Genomic DNA, 14,084 nt, shown 5'->3' with positions numbered 1-14,084 from the left:
TAAAAAACTCTCATAATTGAAGTGTTTACGAAACAAACGATATTCAATTCAATACATTCTACTTACTCATTTATTTTTGCAGCAATGATTGCATTAAAACTGAAAAGCCATAAACAAAATATTATTTGGTATTGTAGTTGAAAGCCAATGTTATCTCGAACCAAAAACATGACTAAACTAAAGAAGTAAACTATCAAGTTGCGTTGTGTCTGTATTATTTCACAGGACATTTTGTAAATACGCAAACACAGAGCAACCCTGTACAATCAAATACAGTTCAATAGAGAGATGTGGTTTTTGTTCAATTTTATATCAAACAACCAAAATAATTTTTATACTTTACATTAACACAAATATAAATTGAAATAAACGTGAAATTTATTTTTAATGCATTGTTTTGTAAGTTATTTACATCATTGTGTATTGACTAACTATATTTCTTTGACCATTTAAAAGGATAATTTAAAGTTTGCATAATAAACGATTGGAGCTGTAAATTTTACTTTATTATCCATCATAATCAAGGATATTTACAATCAATATTTTTACAACATGTTAATATTTTCATCATCATAAATGTCTTTCACAACTAGGGAGCAAATTCTAAAACATTCATACACTGAGTTGCTCTTTTTTGATTAAACTGCTGGGTCGACGTCCGATGATTTTTCCTGAAAAACTTAGAGCTTTTAAAACTTAAACTTCATCACTTGGCTAGTTTCACAACTTAGCGTCTTGTATGCTGTGTGCAGATTTTCTACGAGGTAAAGTACCATCTAACGTATTTCTCACGTGTTGAGTTTCACTGGATTCGGGATTGGGAGAAAGTGATCGCGCCCGCTGTTTCATTGTATAGCGGTATATATCAGCACGAACAACTTCCATTTGATTGAGTTCAGGCTTAAAGAGAATCACATATATCTTGGGTGCAAACATACATGCAAGAAGATCCACGGCAGTCGCTAAAATAGCGACACAAATATAAATGGCAAAACGATCAAGAATACTTCCTGTGAAGACGATAATAAAGGAAAGCCATATTACTGAAAATGAAAACATAGCATAAGTAATCAAACGTGCTTCGCTAAAGTTGGCTGGAAGGGAACGAGCACGAAATGCCATTATTGCACACACCATAGATAAAAGCCAGTTATACAAAAGTACAGCGGTATGCAGATCACGTGCAGAATCATTGCAACCGATAGGTACAGCGGTCTCTCTTACGAAGGATTGCAATTTAATAGGATGCACATCCACCATTACTGCTATCAGAATAGCTTCAATAACGAGCAAAACGAAAACCATAAGAAACTGAGTCTTCATTGTAACCAGGGATTTATCTTTGATGTTGGTTACAACGTTATTAAAGATCTGAATGAGTCGAAATGTTTTGGTTAGCACCAGTGAAGATGCCAAAGTCATGAGTAAGCCAAATGCTATAGGCTGAACATGACAAATAGACGTATTTGGACGTCCAATATAAAGCAATGGTAGAGCAAACATCACAGTTATAGTTATGAGAAGGAGCAAAGAGGGATATCGTGATGCAGCTTTGACGATAGGGGTTTTACGATGTTTATAGTAAACACCAAACATGAATGACGTCACAATTACTCCGAACACAGAAAACGATGTCAATACGGCAGCAGTTGCCGAATCCCAACGGATAAACTCTTCTGGTATGCGCAAGCATCGCGTACGATTAGAATCAGATGTAAAACCGTTAGGACATTCCTCGCATTGGTTGGGTCCGATACCGACCTTAAATTGTCCGGGTGGACAAAGTATACAATCCCAGCAACAAGCAACATCACTATTCACTTGATACATCCCCGGGGGGCATGGAAACGAACACACCGAGACAGGGGTGGTGTTTCGACCACCGTTCCAGTAAATGGGACTCCGAATTTTCAGTAAACCATTGGACCAACTTCCAACGAACACAAAACTTTTCCCTTTTTTATTTTTGTTTGAAGGTTGAAGGTTGCTGATGTTGTAATAGATCACTAAATGGTGGAGAATATGTTTTATGAAATTATTTGACATTTAATGTAATCGTAGAGGGACTAGCTTTGACGTTTTGACGACTAATTAAATCGTTTACTCAAAAAATAACTCATCAAACAATTATAATTTCATGATTAAATAAAATCATTCACATAATGTGATTATACCTTCTGGATTTCCATCTTCATTGTAACTCAGCAACCGACTACTGGATCCAGTTCTATTCACTTGTAACATATACATTCTTAACCTTTCCAAGTCAATATTCTTTATATAACTACTATTGCAATTCTCGTAAGTATATGGTTTTGTTTCAGTACAATTCATGTACTCAAATAATCCCAATGCAACAGTATAAGCAGCATCCATAATATAAGAGGTTTTGCTTCTCGTTAGATTCAAAGCAGTTACGTTAAAATCATGTTCGCGTACATACTCTAAGATCCAAGGGTTTTCCATGGTTAAGTTGAACTTTCTCAAATGTTGTTCAAATAAGGGTACAGTGGGAGTATGTGTGACGACACCCACGATACCACCCACTGTCGATAAATCAAAATCATAAACGCTATCACTGAATCCCCAAGCCTCGGTGGCAATCCACGTTTTCCCAGTTAAACCTTGTTTTTGAGCTTCTTTAAGCACAGCGACAGCTCGTGGACGCTCGCAAAACAACACAATCACGTTGGTTCTTTCATTTTTTTTCAAATCTCTGACAATACTCCGAATTTCTTGTTTTGTATCTTCTGAGCTAATGTTGAAATGAAAGAGCCGTTCTAACGAGATACATATGTTATAACGTCGTGCTAATTGGTTAAAGACCTCCACTCCACCACGACCATAATCTTCATCTGTCGCTACTGTTGCAACATATGACCAGTTGAAATGTTTCACGATGTCAACCATAGCACGGGCTTGATAATTATCTGGAGGTATGGTACGCATGAAAGTCCTAGAAAGTTTTAAGTACATCATTCGCAAATCATTTTGATGAATAATAATGCTGGTTTTTTACTACAAACATATGTTCGTTTATCGTACACTGATAAACGTAATTTTAATAAAAATTTAGATAGTGTAAAGACTGTTCTTTTTCTCGGTTGTTCATTCATCACTACCTACACTGACACACGTTATCTTAGTTTATATTTTAGATAGTGTAAAGACTGTTCTCATTTTCTGTTGTTCATTCATCACTACCTACACTGACACACGTTATCTTAGTTTATATTTTAGATAGTGTAAAGACTGTTCTCATTCTCTGTTGTTCATTCATCACTACCTACACTGACACACAAACATACATACCTGTATGCTTCCTTGTTGCTCAAAGAGACACTAGTACTAGAGTAGCTAATTTGTGGAAGTGATGATACGCCAGCAATCGCATTAACACGTTGCGATATCTCAGAGCGTGCTCCACCAATCAAAGTGACTATGTACGGTTCCGTGGTATTGTCGTTGCAAGAGCACTTTTGAGAGCTATTTCTGTCTGGCGTTCGAGATCGAAGCAAAGTATAATCCAAAGCAGCTTCAAGGGCGACGTCGACGTTATTAAGTGAGTCCCGAATATCGTAGCCCAATGTCAAATTAGTAGCTGGAAAAAGATTTTATGCAGACATGAAAATTTGTTTAAACATAAAGTCTTAAGTTCTGGCGTGTCAAGTGAAGATGTAATTAACGATTTGTTAATTATAGGATATAAGTTTCTAAGTAAAAAATCAAAAAAGGAAAAATATATTCAACATTACACGTTACAAAGCCAAGATAATAAAAAAACTGTGACATCTGTCACTATAACAAAAAAATGGCAAATCATAAAATAATTGTATATTTTGTTTAGGATAGGACCAGACACTATTTCAAACATGGTAACAACTTTTTACCATTAAAAAACCCAGGTCTTATGGCCTCGACAGAAAAGCGTAACGTCTCGCTCCATATAACTCCATTGTTGTTCAATCGGTAACACCTCGGAATACGGTTGTGGTCAAGAATATAGGAGTATTTAGGAACACGTAGATCACACAGCGAGTCATTAGATTCACGTATGTGGATTGGAAACAGTCCACCAATTCGGATGTCACTAAAATTGCTGACGAAGGGCCTTGGAAACTTTGCTTGTCCACGATTCGAATTCTGTTTGCTGGACGATTCACGCAAGAGAACAAAGATAGTAAATGTATAAAACAAGTTCATTGCTGTAAAGAAATATCGTTGACCTAAAGAATGATAAAAATCTTGTTTACACAACAAACAACTTAAATTATATCACATTTATTCGTTATAATAATACGTAGAGTAAAAGGCAAACTTTATAAATTCCTAGCCTTCCTATGTCTACTTGTTGTAGTGTATCCTCAAATCGTAGATATAAAATTTTAAAGTAATGAAATGACTTTACATAAACTCTCTATTTCCTTATACATATAAGTTTTAGTCAGTTCTTATGTGTATATGCTACTTTAAGCCAAAACAACACCCATCGGGCTTCAGATTGAATCTATGAGACTATGACATATATTTCAAAACAAAAAGAAATTTATTAGTATCACACAAGCTGATGGTTTTTAGAAAGAGGTAACAAAACAGACCAAAATATAGTGTTTACCTGAATGGCCAACGTTATATACATGGGGTTAAATCATAGCTACGCCAGTAACACTTCACTCGATCTACACTACACCTACTGTATGTTTTTAATAGCGTTTCATATGATCTGATAATCAAATCCAATAAATAAAACGACACTGGATCGCTTGAGCAAGAGATTGTTGTCAACTTTTGAACATAAGTATGTAAAACTACCAATGATATGAGATGAAATAAATTAATTTTCAAAAACATGACTATTAAAGAAATTGATACAGACAACTAATCTTACCGAGGAAGTTGTTAAATGTTACGACAAATAGATCGACAACGTCGAGTCAAACAATTGCATAGACTGCAACTGACAACTTCAACTTCGTAAAAATGTAATGATGATCGTTTGATATATCTAAACAACAACGTCTGCAAAAAAGCGATAACATTTACCTCGTTAATTTTAAGTTATCTGAGCTAATACAGTCAACATAACGACAACTCGAGACCGGATATGTATGTTAGACACAGTCTAATGAGTGCATGAAGACAAAGACAACCAACTGTATGTATGATTGGAAATACAGTCGAACAAGAAGAAAAGGATGTTATAATTTACATTGATGTCATAGATATATGTGAGCCGAAGCGAGACGTAAATAGCTTTATATCAGTTTTTTTCCTAACAAATACAGACTTTACTTATGTCTTTTTTATTTGATTTTGAAAAATCATTTTGTTAAACATAAATGTCATTATTCCAAATTTTCATTATTAGCAATCACACAATAAGTGTTTTTGAAAAACTATATGTAGCTCAAATGTGAAATGTCGAATCTTTAATAAAAGTTAATTTGTCCTCCAAAAACGAATTGGGCATAGTATAGATTATTATCCGACTGTTAGATAACCTAAAAATTAAAGCTTTGCACCTGTTTTGTCATCTGTCGGCAGAAACACAGGCCCTGGGAAAGTGTCTCACGTATTCACCAACATCATGCGCAAAAACAGATAAAATTAAAGGATCCTGAGAGGTGTCTAACAATCTTGTAAGAATCCTAAATGAATTATGAAATAACAAATTACAAAAACGCAGTTTTTCAATCATGATTAGCCTGATGTACGTAGATGTATGTAGATGTACGTAGATGTATGTAGATGTACGTAGATGGACGTAGATGTACGTAGATGGACGTACTTACGGGGACGAATAGAGTTTTTAAGACTTACTTTATTAATTCATAATTCTTTTCATTGAGTCTTTGAGAATTTTGACGCTGAAATTACTTGAAATAAGATTAAATAAGCAATCCTTAAATGAAGTAACCCTTATATAATGGTAATGTTCGTTGATTGTGCATGAATTTCTTACCCAAAACTTCTCGGATTTGTGAACAGGACTCCACTCCAGTCGACCTGACCGAATTTCTGCTGCATATTTGTCAAATGTACTAAAGATGAACAAAATACAAACAAAAAAAATAAACGATGAAAAATTTAGAAGAGATTTGATTACCTCAAATCTTGTACACTTTTCGTTAGCCCTTCGAGAACGAATTTGACATCTTCCTGTGGAGAAATGAGACCATTCTCACTGTTTGATAATGCGTAAAGTATTTAAAAAATCATATTCATACTTCAATATCTTCATCCACCCATTTCTTGTTCACTAAGACAGCAATAACCTGTATATAACAAAAATAAAGTATTAAGACGGTTAAAAATTTTTACAATAAAAAATCTCTATGTTTACATAGACAGTTGGTAGTTTAAAGAAACATCAATCAAAACTTGAATTTTAACAAAAGTTTAATAACATATATTGAGACAGATATATAACGGGGTGTTTACATGAATCCGGAATGACTTTCAATTCCAATAGAAACGTGATGTCAATCCACGAATGACTTTCTCTTTCTCTTTTCCTGTGTCTCGCAGGATGTCAGCAAGTGTTTGTACAACAGCATTAATCCTGTCAAAAATTGTTTTAAAAAATTCTCATAATTGAAGTGTTTACGAAACAAACGATATTCAATTCAATACATTCTACGTACTCATTTATTTTTGCAGCAATGATTGCATTAAAACTGAAAAGCCATAAACAAAATAATATTTGATATTGTAGTTGAAAGCCAATGTTATCTCGAACCAAAAACATGACTAAACTAAAGAAGTAAACTATCAAGTTGCGTTGTGTCTGTATTATTTCACAGGACATTTTGTAAATACGCAAACACAGAGCAACCCTGTACAATCAAATACAGTTCAATAGAGAGATGTGGTTTTTGTTCAATTTTATATCAAACAACCAAAATAATTTTTATACTTAACATTAACACAAATATAAATTTTTCTTTTCAAAATTCATATTCATTCACATTATAAGCATTTAAGATTACGTGAAATTTATTTTTAATGCATTGTTTTGTAAGTTATTTACATCATTGTGTATTGACTAACTATATTTCTTTGACCATTTAAAAGGATAATTTAAAGTTTGCATAATAAACGATTGGAGCTGTAAATTTTACTTTATTATCCATCATAATCAAGGATATTTACAATCAATATTTTTACAACATGTTAATATTTTCATCATCATAAATGTCTTTCACTACTAGAGAGAAAATTCTAAAACATACACTGAGTTGCTCTTTTTTGATTAAACTGCTGGGTCGACGTCCATAGATTTTTCGTGAAAAACTTAGAGCTTTTGAAACTTAAACTTCATCACAACTTGGCGTCTTGTATGCTGTGTGCAGATTTTCTACGAGGTAAAGTACCATCTAACGTATTTCTCACGTGTTGAGTTTCACTGGATTAGGGTTTGGAGAAAGTGGTCGCGCCCGCTGTTTCATTGTATAGCGGTATATATCAGCACGAACAACTTCCATTTGATTGAGTTCAGGCTTAAAGAGAATCACATATATCTTGGGTGCAAACATACATGCAAGAAGATCCACGGCAGTCGCTAAAATAGCGACACAAATATAAATGGCAAAACGATCAAGAATACTTCCTGTGAAGACGATAATAAAAGAAAACCATATTACTGAAAATGAAAACATAGCATAAGTAATCAAACGTGCTTCACTAAAGTTGGCTGGAAGGGAACGAGCACGAAATGCCATTATTGCACACACCATAGATAAAAGCCAGTTATACAAAAGTACAGCGGTATGCAGATCACGTGCAGAATCATTGCAACCGATAGGTACAGCGGTCTCTCTTACGAAGGATTGCAATTTAATAGGATGCACATCCACCATTACTGCTATCAGAATAGCTTCAATAACGAGCAAAACGAAAACCATAAGAAACTGAGTCTTCATTGTAACCAGGGATTTATCTTTGATGTTGGTTACAACGTTATTAAAGATCTGAATGAGTCGAAATGTTTTGGTTAGCACCAGTGAAGATGCCAAAGTCATGAGTAAGCCAAATGCTATAGGCTGAACATGACAAATAGACGTATTTGGACGTCCAATATAAAGCAATGGTAGAGCAAACATCACAGTTATAGTTATGAGAAGGAGCAAAGAGGGATGTCGTGATGCAGCTATGACGATAGGGGTTTTACGATGTTTATAGTAAACACCAAACACGAATAACGTCACAATTACTCCGAACACAGAAAACGATGTCAATACGGCAGCAGTTGCCGAATCCCAACGGATAAACTCTTCTGGTATGCGCAAGCATCGCGTACGATTAGAATCAGATGTAAAACCGTTAGGACATTCCTCGCATTGGTTTGGTCCGATACCGACCTTAAATTTTCCGGGTGGACAAAGTATACAATCCCAGCAACAAGCAACATCACTATTCACTTGATACATCCCCGGGGGGCATGGAAACGAACACACCGAGACAGGGGTGGTTTTTCGACCACCGTTCCAGTAAATGGGACTCCGAATTTTCAGTAAACCGTTGGACCAACTTCCAACGAACACAAAACTTTTCCCTTTTTTATTTTTGTTTGAAGGTTGAAGGTTGCTGATGTTGTAATAGATCACTAAATGGTGGAGAATATGTTTTATGAAATTATTTGACATTTAATGTAATCGTAGAGGGACTATTTGACGTTTTGACGACTAATTAAATCGTTTATTCAAAAAATAATAACTCATCAAACAATTATAATTTCATGATTAAATAAAGTCATTCACATAATGTGATTATACCTTCTGGATTTCCATCTTCATTGTAACTCAACAACCTACTACTGGATCCAGTTCTATTCACCTGTAACATATACATTCTTAACCTTTCCAAGTCAATATTCTTTATATAACTACTATTGCAATTCTCGTAAGTATATGGTTTTGTTTCAGTACAATTCATGTACTCAAATAATCCCAATGCAACAGTATAAACAGCACCCATAATATAAGATGTTTTGCTTCTCGTTAGATTCAAAGCAGTCACGTTAAAACCATGTTCGCGTACATACTCTAAGATCCAAGGGTTTTCCATGGTTAAGTTGAACTTCCTCAAATGTTTTTCAAATAAGGGTACAGTGGGAGTATGTGTAACGATACCCACGATACCGCCCACTGTCGATAAATCAAAATCATAAACGCTATCACTGAATCCCCAAGCCTCGGTGGCAATCCACGTTTTCCCAGTTAACCCTTGTTTTTGAGCTTCTTTAAGCACAGCGACAGCTCGTGGACGCTCGCAAAACAACACAATCACGTTGGTTCTTTCAATTTTTTTCAAATCTCTGACAATACTCCGAATTTCTTGTTTCGTGTCTTCTGAGCTAATGTTGAAATGAAAGAGCCGTTGTAACGAGATACATATGTTATAACGTCGTGCTAATTGGTTAAAGACCTCCACTCCACCACGACCATAATCTTCATCTGTCGCTACTGTTGCAACATATGACCAGTTGAAATGTTTCAAGATATCAACCATAGCACGGGCTTGATAATTATCTGGAGGTATGGTACGCATGAAAGTCCTAGAAAGTTTTAAGTACATCATTCGCAAATCATTTTGATGAATAATAATGCTGGTTTTTTACTACAAACATACGTTCGTTTATCGTACACTGATAAACGTAATTTTAATAAAAATTTAGATAGTGTAAAGACTGTTCTTTTTCTCGGTTGTTCATTCATCATTACCTACACTGACACACGTTATCTTAGTTTATATTTTAGATAGTGTAAAGACTGTTCTCATTCTCTGTTGTTCATTCATCACTACCTACACTGACACACGTTATCTGAGTTTATATTTTAGATAGTGTAAAGACTGTTCTCGTTTTCTGTTCTTCATTTATCACTACCTACACTGACACACTAACATACACACCTGTATGCTTCCTTGTTGCTCAAAGAGACACTAGTACTAGAGTAGCTAATTTGTGGAAGTGATGATACGCCAGCAATCGCATTAACACGTTGCGATATCTCAGAGCGTGCTCCACCAATCAAAGTGACTATGTACGGTTCCGTGGTATTGTCGTTGCAAGAGCACTTTTGAGAGCTATTTCTGTCTGGCGTTCGAGATCGAAGCAAAGTATAATCCAAAGCAGCTTCAAGAGCGACGTCGACGTTATTAAGTGAGTCCCGAATATCGTAGCCCAATGTCAAATTAGTAGCTGGAAAAAGATTTTATGCAGACATGAAAATTTGTTTAAACATAAAGTCTTAAGTTCTGGCGTGTCAAGTGAAGATGTAATTAACGATTTGTTAATTATAGGAATTAAGTTTCTAAGTAAAAAATCAAAAAAGGAAAAATATATTCAACATTACACGTTACAAAGCCAAGATAATAAAAAAACTGTGACATCTGTTACATAAGGATATGACCAGACACTATTTCAAACATGGTAACAACTTTTTACCCTTAAAAAACCAAGGTCTTATAGCCTCGACAGAAAAGCGTAACGTCTCGCTCCATATAACTCCATTGTTGTTCAATCTGTAACACCTCGGAATACGGTCGTGGTCAAGAATATAGGAGTATTTAGGAACACGTAGATCACACAGCGAGTCATTAGATTCACGTATGTGGATTGGAAACAGTCCACCAATTCGTATGTCACTAAAATTGCTGACGAAGGGCCTTGGAAACTTTGCTTGTCCACGATTCGAATTCTGTTTGCTGGACGATTCACGCAAGAGAACAAAGATAGTAAATGTATAAAACAAGTTCATTGCTGTAAAGAAATATCGTTGACCTAAAGAATGATAAAAATCTTGTTTACACAAAATACAACTTAAATTATATCATATTTATTCGTTATAATAATACGTAGAGTAAAAGGCAAACTTTATAAATTCCTAGCCTTCCTATGTCTACTTGTTGTAGTGTATCCTCAAATCGTAGATATAAAATTTTAAAGTAATGAAATGACTTTACATAAACTCTCTATTTCCTTATACATATAAGTTTTAGTCAGTTCTTATGTGTATATAATCGATGAAAACCTATGCTACTTTAAGCCAAAGACAACACCCATCAGGCTTCAGATTGAATCTATGAGACTATGACATATATTTCAAAACAAACAGAAATTTATTAGTATCACACAAGTTGATGGTTTTCAAAAAGAGGTAACAAAACAGACCAACATAGTGACCATGCTAAAGTTCAAGATGCTGAGTCATGAACACATTTTCTCATAAAATATAGTGGTTACCTGAATGGCCAACGTTATATACACGGGGTTTTATCATAGGTTAAATCATAGCTACGCCAGTAATACTTCACTCGATCTACACTACACCTACTGTATGTTTTTAATAGCGTTTCATATGATCTGATAGTCAAATCCAATAAATAAAACAACACTGGATCGTTTGAGCAAGAGAATGTTGTCAACTTTTGAACATAAGTATGTAAAAATACTAATGATATCATATGAAATAAATTAATTTTCAAATACACAAAAAAACATGACTATTAAAGAAATTGATACATACAACCAATCTTACCGAGGAAGTTGTTAAATGTTACGACAAATAGATCGACAGCGTCGAGTCAAACAATTGCACAGATTGCAACTGACAGCTTCAACTTCGTAAAAATGTAATGACGATCGTTTGATATATATAAACAACAACGCCTGGAAAAAAAGAAAACGAAAACATTTACCAAATTAATTTTAAGTTATCTGAGCTAATATAGTCAACATAACGACAAGTCAAGACCGGATATGTATGTTAGATACCGTCTAATGATATGGTGCGCCAAGATGGACAATATTACCAAAATCGAAAATATTTACAACGAAACACATAATCGTAAATCGAAAATAATATACTGGCAACTCTTTCAATATTTGCAAAACGAAACGCAAAAATATAAAAGAAAAATATACCTACTTTCTTTGCTTAAAAAGACATCGTATTCGCGACTACGAATTTGTTACAAAACATTGTCCTCAGATTGATGACGGCTACGTGTTTTTGTTGTCGCAACAATGTTTTCGCGCCAAAATGACTTAATTAGTACTCATAGTCGTACTTGTAGACTTTGCTAAAGCTCCCTATTATCACCTCAGCCGTAACATTATCTTTCGTAAAAATGTTTCGATGTAGTCCATCAAATAAACTAAAGCCTCTCGCTAAGAATTCCACAACATCCCGATATTCTGCCATATTTAATATGGAAGGGACAGGCAGACAGAAAGGATGGAAGGAACAAAATAACGAGTCATCGACAGTGTTCACGGAACGCGAAATAAAACACCGTTTTTTTCTTTGATGTCAGTGACAAGGCGCGGAAAAAATGTTGTTTGTTCGAAGAAAATGTCGTTTTATGAATGTCAATTTCGTTTTATATAAATGAGTTTCGTTTTATAAAAATAATTTTCATAATTTGAAAAATAAATTTCGTTGTGTATATATAAATTATGGTAAACGAATTTTTGTTTTCTTTTATATTTTTGCGTTTCGTTTTACAAATATTGAAAAAGTTGCCAGTATATTATTTTCGATATACGATAATGTGTTTCGTTGTAAATATTTTCGATTTTTGTAATATTGTCCATCTTGGCGCGCCATATAATGAGTGCATGAAGACAAAGACAACCAACTGTATGTATGATTGGGAATACAGTCGAACAAGAAGAAAAGGAAGTTATAATTTACATTGATGTCATAGATATATGTGAGCTGAAGCGAGACGTAAATAGCTTTATATCAGTTTTTTTCCTAACAAATACAGACTTTACTTATGTCTTTTTTATTTGATTTTAAAAAATCATTTTGTTAAACATAAATGTCATTATTCCAAATTTTCATTATTAGCAATCACACAATAAGTGTTTTTGAAAAACTATATGTAGCTCAAATGTGAAATGTCGAATCTTTAATAAAAGTTAATTTGTCCTCCAAAAATGAATTGGGCATAGTATAGATTATCATCCGACTGTTCCATAACCTAAAAATTTAAGCTTTGCACCTGTTTTGTCATCTGTCGGCAGAAACACAGGCCCTTGGAAAGTGTCTCACGTATTCACCAACATCATGCGCAGAAACAGATAAAATTAAAGGATCCTGAGAGGTGTCTAACAATCTTGTAAGAATCCTAAATGAATTATGAAATAACAAATTACAAAAACGCAGTTTTTCAATCATGATTAGCCTGATGTACGTAGATGTATGTACTTACGGGGACGAATAGAGTTTTTAAGACTTACTTTATTAATTCATAATTCTTTTCATTGAGTCTTTGAGAATTTTCACGCTGAAATTATTTGAAATACGATTAAATAAGCAATCCTTAAATGAAGTAACCCTAATATAATGGTAATGTTCGTTGATTGTGCATGAATTTCTTACCCAAAACTTCTCGGATTTGTGAACAGGACTCCACTCCAGTCGACCTGACCGAATTTCTGCTGCATATTTGTCAAATGTACTAAAGACGAAGAAAATACAAACAAAAAAAAATAAACGATGAAAAATTTAGAAGACATTTGATTACCTCAAATCTTGTACACTTTCCGTTAGCCGTTCGTGAACGAATTCGACATCTTCCTATGGAGAAATGAGACCATTCTCACTATGTTTGAGTACGCGTAAAGTATTTAAAAAATCATATTTATACTTCAATATCTTCATCCACCCATTTCTTGTTCACTAAACAGCAATAACCTGTATACAAAAAAAAATAAAGTATTAAGACGGTTAAAGATTTTTACAATAAAAAATCTCTATGTTTACATAGACAGTTGGTAGTTTAAAGAAACATCAATCAAAACTTGAATTTTAACAAAAGTTTAATAACATATATTGAGACATGTCATATGAATGTTTTATGCAGTGCGGTGTTTGAAATTAAATGAAGATATGATCTTCGCACTTTGTTGGACAATTTAAGCAATTGTCTCACAAACCTGAAAAAATCAGGTGACTTAAGTCATATCTTCATTTAATATATTGAGACAGATATATAACGGGGTGTTTACATGAATCCGGAATGACTTTCAATTCCAATAGAAACGTGATGTCAATCCACGAATGACTTTCTCT

General features: G+C 34.1%; 2 protein-coding genes and 1 long non-coding RNA gene across 5 annotated transcripts; all 3 read right to left on the bottom strand.

Moving 5' to 3' along the window:
- Positions 1-356: 356 nt before the first annotated feature.
- On the bottom strand, positions 357-5,156 carry LOC124453945 (extracellular calcium-sensing receptor-like). 3 transcript variants are annotated; one of them, XM_047004779.1, is made up of 6 exons: positions 4,889-5,155; positions 4,616-4,808; positions 3,891-4,226; positions 3,313-3,601; positions 2,175-2,956; positions 357-2,006 (listed from the first exon to the last, which is right to left on the bottom strand). In XM_047004779.1, the coding sequence occupies exons 3-6, from the start codon at positions 4,201-4,203 to the stop codon at positions 721-723; spliced, it is 2,670 nt and encodes an 889-aa protein (XP_046860735.1). In that variant the 5' UTR covers positions 4,204-4,226; positions 4,616-4,808; positions 4,889-5,155; the 3' UTR covers positions 357-720. The 3 variants fall into 3 exon arrangements, with proteins under 3 accessions (XP_046860735.1, XP_046860730.1, XP_046860738.1); XM_047004774.1 differs by lacking the exon at positions 4,616-4,808 and having other exon boundaries at positions 4,889-5,156; XM_047004782.1 differs by lacking the exon at positions 4,616-4,808 and having other exon boundaries at positions 5,044-5,155.
- Positions 5,157-7,102: 1,946 nt separating this feature from the next.
- On the bottom strand, positions 7,103-10,392 carry LOC124433347 (extracellular calcium-sensing receptor-like). Its single transcript, XM_046983108.1, has 4 exons — positions 10,356-10,392; positions 9,913-10,201; positions 8,775-9,556; positions 7,103-8,605 (listed from the first exon to the last, which is right to left on the bottom strand). Exons 1-4 carry the CDS (start codon positions 10,390-10,392, stop codon positions 7,389-7,391), a joined length of 2,325 nt encoding a protein of 774 aa, XP_046839064.1. The 3' UTR covers positions 7,103-7,388.
- Positions 10,393-13,042: 2,650 nt separating this feature from the next.
- On the bottom strand, positions 13,043-13,462 carry LOC124453979. The gene is made up of 3 exons (XR_006951288.1): positions 13,392-13,462; positions 13,250-13,296; positions 13,043-13,137 (listed from the first exon to the last, which is right to left on the bottom strand). It is a non-coding gene; the product is annotated as an uncharacterized LOC124453979 (long non-coding RNA).
- Positions 13,463-14,084: the final 622 nt, after the last annotated feature.

This window comes from Xenia sp. Carnegie-2017, unplaced genomic scaffold (genome assembly GCF_021976095.1).
Source record: "Xenia sp. Carnegie-2017 unplaced genomic scaffold, XeniaSp_v1 HiC_scaffold_13, whole genome shotgun sequence".
Taxonomy (NCBI): domain Eukaryota; kingdom Metazoa; phylum Cnidaria; class Anthozoa; order Malacalcyonacea; family Xeniidae; genus Xenia; species Xenia sp. Carnegie-2017.
This window is presented reverse-complemented; position numbering and strand designations above follow the sequence as displayed.